Source organism: Heliangelus exortis, chromosome 28 (assembly GCF_036169615.1).
Source record: "Heliangelus exortis chromosome 28, bHelExo1.hap1, whole genome shotgun sequence".
Lineage (NCBI taxonomy): Eukaryota > Metazoa > Chordata > Aves > Apodiformes > Trochilidae > Heliangelus > Heliangelus exortis.
The window spans coordinates 3200193-3206352 of NC_092449.1; the positions used below are offsets into that span (position 1 = coordinate 3200193).

The 6160-nt window shown below is 59.0% G+C and overlaps 1 protein-coding gene across 9 annotated transcripts in view; it reads left to right on the forward strand.

Moving 5' to 3' along the window:
* MAST3 (microtubule associated serine/threonine kinase 3) overlaps positions 1 to 6160 on the forward strand; it is an 85507-nt gene that overhangs the window by 19001 nt on the left and 60346 nt on the right. For 3 of the 9 annotated variants that reach the window (XM_071727830.1, XM_071727824.1, XM_071727828.1), the window contains 10 exons: positions 162 to 284; positions 526 to 635; positions 742 to 887; positions 1530 to 1762; positions 1858 to 2058; positions 2153 to 2379; positions 2464 to 2586; positions 2860 to 2996; positions 3145 to 3329; positions 3574 to 5775. In XM_071727830.1, the coding sequence (XP_071583931.1) occupies positions 162 to 284; positions 526 to 635; positions 742 to 887; positions 1530 to 1762; positions 1858 to 2058; positions 2153 to 2379; positions 2464 to 2586; positions 2860 to 2996; positions 3145 to 3329; positions 3574 to 4541 (2453 nt within the window). In that variant the 3' untranslated portion in view covers positions 4542 to 5775. Of the gene's footprint in view, positions 1 to 161; positions 285 to 525; positions 636 to 741; positions 888 to 1529; positions 1763 to 1857; positions 2059 to 2152; positions 2380 to 2463; positions 2587 to 2859; positions 2997 to 3144; positions 3330 to 3573; positions 5776 to 6160 lie in introns of those variants that run through there. The other 6 variants (XM_071727831.1, XM_071727825.1, XM_071727829.1 and 3 more) reach the window with 4 other exon arrangements.

The following is a 6160-nucleotide window of genomic DNA, read 5'->3' on the forward strand; positions in this document are numbered from 1 at the left end:
CCCATCCCACCTGGCCTTGAACACTTCCAGGGACAGAACATCCACAGGTTCTCTGGACAACCTGTGGATTTCACTCCACACAGAAGAGTGACCGTGCTGTTCAGGATGGAAGCATCCCAGAGCCTACCCTGTCCCCCTGACATGGTTTCTTGTCCTGGCAGGAGGTGCACAGGAGGTGAAGCACCATTCCTTCTTCCTCCACCTGGACTGGAACAGTCTCCTGCGGCAGAAGGCTGAGTTCATCCCCCAGCTGGAGTCAGAGGATGACACCAGCTACTTTGACAGTGAGGAGAAACCCATCCCCTTTTCCTCCCTCCTTGGTCACCCCTTTATCCCAGGTGCTCCTGGTGAAAATCTCCTGGGTGACATCCATCTCTTTAAAAACCAAAATCACAAAATGGATGCGATCCTTTTCCCCAGGCCATGCTTGGCCTAACCCAAACCTTGACTTCCTCCCCTCCAAACTCCCCTGGGGTGTGTGGTGGGCAAAGTGACAGCCAGGCCTGCCCGGGCTCTGCCTTGCAGCACGTTCCGAGAGGTACAGACACCTGGATTCAGAGGATGAGGAAACCAATGATGAGGAATCATCTGTAGAGATCGGGCAGTTCTCCTCCTGCTCCCATCGCTTCAGCAAGGTGCTCCCATCCAGCATGATGGCCCTCGTGTCTTTGATGTCTTTGGCTGAGCAGCAACCAGGTGCCCAAATTTCTGCTCCTGGCTGAGGTCTGATCTCCTCCCCAGGTGTACAGCAGCTCCGAATTCCTGGCAGTTCACTCCAACCTCAGCCTCTCCTCCTCTGACCGGAGTCACGCCGACGACAAAGAGGAGCGATGGGACAGGCACTCAGGGGATGAGGAGAGGACCCAGCTGGCTGGCCCAGAGCCCCGGTGCGTGGTGAGATGGGGACATGGTGCTGGTGTGGGCTTGTGCTGGCAGCGAGGGGTTGTTCTGGCACCAAGAGGTTGTAATGGCACTGAGGGGTTATGATGACACCAAGGGGTTGTGATGACACCAAGGGGCTGTGCTGGTGCCATGGGGTTGTGATGGCACCAAGGGATTGTGATGGCACCAAGAGGTTGTGATGGTAATAAGAGGTTGTGATGACACCAAGAGGTTGTGCTGGTGCCAGGGGGTTGTGATGGCACCAAGGGATTGTGATGGCACCAAGGGGTTGTGATGGCACCAAGGGGTTGTGATGGTGCCAAGGGGTTGTGATGGCACCAAGGGGTTGTGATGGTGCCAAGAGGTTGTGATGGTACCAAGGAATTGTGTTGGCACCAAGAGGTTGTGATGGTGCCAAGGAATTGTGATGGCACCAAGGGATTGTGATGGCACCAAGGGGTTGTGATGGCACCAAGGGGTTGTGATGGTGCCAAGAGGTTGTGATGGCACCAAGGGGTTGTGATGGCACCAGCACCATTTGCAGAGGTTTCAGTGGGTCAGTGGGACATGTCCAAGGGGCATGTCAGAGGCTTGGTACCATCCCCTCCCCCATCCATGGTTGTCCTGAGCCCTCCTTCTCTCCTCAGGCTCCGCTCCTGGACGTCCTGCAGCTCCACTCCATCCACCTCCCGGCACGAGCGGAGCCGCAGCCCCGCAGCGCTGCCCAGCACCTACAGCCTGGACACCATGCCCAAGTTTGCCTTCTCCTCAGAGGATGAAAGTCCTTGTGTGGCTCCCTCCAAGCCAGAGAAACCTAAATTTGTCCTGGGAGACCCTGACACGGGGACGGGCAGCGCAGTGAAGCCATCGGCATTATCTGGTGCGTAGGCTGCGGGTGTGGGATGCTCCAGGGCCAACCAGGGCTGGTGGTGACTTCTCCACGTTCCCAAACTCTCCCTCCTTCCCCCTCTGCAGCAGATCTCGTCAGCCTGAACCGCATCCGCCTCCGGAGCAACAGCACAGGCACCAAAAACTCCACTCCCCGAGGCCTGGAGCCGGGCGGGAGCCGTCGGCTGAGCAGCCAGAAGGATGTGGCAGACCGGCAACGCGCCTCGCCCGGCAGCCGTGTCCCTAAATCTGCCTCTGTCTCAGCCCTGTCCCTCATCGTCACCTCAGGTCCGTGCGGTTTGTACCGATGCACTGTGATTCCATGGAGGCTGCCGTGGTTTGGTTTGATTTCCCAGGCTGAGCCAGGTTGTCTCTCTTGCAGATGACATCGGTGGCGGTGCCTTGATGAGCCCCATCTCCCCACACTCCCTCTCATCCAACCCCTCTTCCCGTGACTCCTCCCCAAGCCGAGACTCATCCCTGGCCATCGCCAGCCTCCGGCCTCCCATCATCATCCACAGCTCCGGCAAGAAGTACGGCTTCACCCTGCGAGCCATCCGCGTCTACATGGGGGACAGCGACGTCTACACCGTCCACCACATGGTCTGGGTAGGTGGGGTGGGTCCCCGTTTCCCCATGGGATGGAAATTTAGACTTGGATCAGGAATAAAATCCGTGTGGTTCGGATTGCAGAGCGTGGAAGAAGGGAGCCCGGCGCAGGAAGCGGGGCTGAGAGCAGGAGACCTCATCACACACGTGAACGGCGAGTCGGTGCTGGGCTTGGTTCACCGGGACGTCGTGGAGCTGCTGCTGAAGGTGGGTGACCACTGTCAACTCCTCACCAGGATGGTTCCTGGCAAAGGTGCATCAATCCGGTGGCTCCCTGGCATCACCACCCCTGGCAGCCGAGGGAGGAGCCGGTTCAGATGCAGGGCTTGGATCTGGTGCTTGGATCTGGCGCTTCGGTCCGGTGTTTGGTTATGGTGCTTGGGTCTGTCTGGTGCTTGGGTCTGTCTGGTGCTTGGGTGTGGGCCTTGGATCCGGCGCTTGGATCCAGCCAGCTGCAGCCTCTTGTTTTCCACCCCTCAGAGTGGGAACAAAGTGGCCCTGCGGACCACTGCCCTGGAGAACACCTCCATTAAAATTGGCCCCGCTCGGAAAAACAGTTCCAAAACAAGGATGGCCCGGAGGAGTAAGAAGAGCAGGAAAAGGGATGGCCAGGACAGGTGGGTGGAATAAACCAACATTTATCCTGGCTCTGCCAGGGGTCCATTAGGACCCAGTCCTGACAGCACCAGCTCGGTGGACTCGGGGCCACCAACTGAGGTGCAGCTGAGGGGTTATTCCTTTCCTCATCACCTTTGTCCCTTCCAGCAGGAGAAAATCCCTTTTCAAGAAGATCTCCAAGCAGTCCTCAGTCCTGCACACCAGCCGCAGCTTCTCCTCTGGCCTCCACCACTCGCTGTCCTCCAGTGAAAGCCTTCCAGAGTCCCCCACCCACAGCTTGTCCCCAGGTCCCCCGACACCCTGCCGCAGCCCTGCTCCTGACCTGTCCTCAGGTACCCACAGCTCCAGGCATGTCCCCCTGTCCCTCGTGGTGACCGTTTCTGGGCATGGTGGGATGCTGTGTTCCTCCTGGTGACCATTTCTGGGCACGGCAGGATGCCACGTGTCCCTCCATCCCCATGGTGAACGTTTCTGAACGTAACGAGATCCCGCACAGTCCCTCCCCGTGACTGGGCTTGGCAGGGATGCCACGTGTCCCCCCGTCCCTTCCATGACCCGTTTCTCTTTGTGTGGCAGATGCTGTGTCCCCACAGAGCACCTCTCCCTCCTCCAGCACCCCGACGTCACCCGCCGGCCACGTGCGTCCCAGCTCCCTGCACGGCCTGGCCCCCAAACTGGGGGGGCAACGCTACAAAGTGGGACGTCGCAAATCCACCAGCAGCATCCCCCCCTCGCCCCTGGCCTGCACCCCTTCCTCCACCCAGCGCCCACCTTCTCCTCAACGCTCCCCATCCCCTCTTCCCGGCCACCCCAAAAACCCCCATCCCTTCCAGGGCAAGACCTTGTCCCCCCCCACCATCGTCCGGCAGAGCTCCCGTCCCCGCAGCGCCGATTGCCCCCGCTCCCCCCTCCTCAAACGCGTCCAGTCGGCCGAGATCGTCCCCGTCCTGGGGGAGAAGAAGACGTCGGGGGGGCGCAAGCTGGAGCTGCCCCCCGGGGATGGGGAGGCCGTGGGGGAAGGCGAAACGCCGCCGCTGTACCCCGGGGAGCACGGGTATCACCTCCCCAGCACCCGGGAGAGGCACGACCGGGACCAGGAGATGGTGGTGATGCGGCGGTTGAACCTCTCCGAACGTCGGGATTCCTTCAAGAAGCAAGAGGCCGTCCAAGAAGTGAGTTTTGATGAACCAGAACCGACACCGGCGAGTGAAGACGAGGGGAAGAGCGAAACCGGGCAGGATGGGGCTCTCCGGCACGGAGCCAAACCCAACCCTGTGCCACAAATCGCCGTGCAGGGCTCTGAGAGTGACGAGCAGGAGCTGGTGGCACCCGAGTGGGAATGCCGGGGCTCCTATCCCCTCGGGACCACCCCACAGCCACACAGCAGCGTCCCCTCCCTGCGGTGGGATGGATGCGAGCGTCGGGACCGCGGCGCTCAGCAGCACCGGAACTGCGGGGAGAAACCCCCCGGTCACCGGCAGCCGGGGGGTGCTCAGCTCCCGGTCCCTCGTGGCAGCGCCTGGAGCAGGGCCGAGCAGGTCTGAGCTTGGGGATGGCTCCAGCATCCCCCCCACTTTCTCCCCAAAAAACCCACCCTGCGTGGCGTAGCCCTCGTGTCACCATCCCCGGAGCCAGTTTGGATGGCGGCGCTGGCCCTGCCCCGGCCCTTCGCCTCCCCCGAGGGCTTTTTGTACTCCCTGAGAGATGTTGATATTTTTATAGAAATGTGGGAGCTTTTCCAGCGGCGGCAGCGTTTCCCCACCTTTGTGTATAGAGCGGACTCGATGCAAATATTCCTTCATTAATTTATTACTTTTTATAAGCTAATCAGGCAGCGCAGGACCCTCACGGTGTCCCCAGGCGTTTCCCAGCCGGATAAGACGACATTTTCTAACCATGCCAAGACTACTTCCCAACTTTTAACTTCAATTTTAACTGGAAACACCCCAAAACCCCTAAAAAAATCCCAAAACATCAGGGAGGGGTAATTTTCGTATTTATAACATAATATAACCTAAAACCACACCAAATCCCCCAACAGCATCCCTGAAACCGTGGTGGTCTGAGCTGAGATGTGCACGGGTGGCTTTCCATGCCTCAGGGTCATCACGTCATGACCTTACAGGGAAGTTGGAGAGGTGGATAGTGGATGTAAAGGGAAATTTGGGAATTTCTGCCTTTTCTTCCCCCTCTCCATCGCTTTTTATCCAACAAACCACCCCTCAACCCAGCATTTCTACCATTTTCTACAACGTTACTGTTTCCATCCCTTGATGCATGTACTGACTTTCCCCCCTCGCACTGCTCTGGGTCAGGAGGGGAGGGGACAGTCCCCTCTTTTCCCACCCCACTGCCATCACCACCCAAGCAGCCAGGTGGATTTTTCCAGCTGCATTTTGGATTCGTTTGTACGCATGTGGTTTGTGCCAGGCTCCAGAGACCGTTTTTTCTTCCCGTTAAACCAGCACCGTTTCTTCCTTCCCAAAAAAACAAACAAAAAAAAACCCCAAGCAGATGGAGCCACTCCGTGTTTCCTTTGCTTCTCCTCCCACCATCTGTACGTGAAGGGCTTGGGATGGCAGCAGGATTAGGGGGAGACACTGGGCACCCCATGCCCGCCAGTGTGGGGGGAATTGGGAACTGGATACAGTGGGAAAAATGGGGGGTTTTTTTAGTGGAAAATGGAAAAAGCCAAAGGCTGGTGTCTGCCTGCCTGCATCCAGCTCGGTTCTCCCCTTCAGAAAGTTTTTTGGTGTATTAAAGTTCTCTGGTGCCAGGGCCTGGTGTCTGCTGGGGGGGATCCGGTGATGGCAGCACCCAAGATGGGGCCATAGAGGGAGCACCCGTGGTGGGGGTGGTGAGGGGGCAGTGGGGTCAGTGGGGTGGGGGTGCTGGAGCTGCCCCAGCACCGTTGGGCACCCAGCTTGGATGGAGGGTGCCCGGTGCACGGGACGGTGCCAGCACGGTGCCCGGTCTGATACCCCAAGCCCAGAGTAGTCCTGGTGCCTGGTGCAGTCCCGGTTCCTGAGGCCATGCCTCATTTCTGGTGCTTGGTGCCCGGTTCACTCCCGGTGCCAAGTTCATTCCCAATGCCTGGTGCCCGGTTCATTCCCGGTTCATTCCCGGTGCCCAGTTCAGTCACAGTTCATTCCCGGTGCCTGGT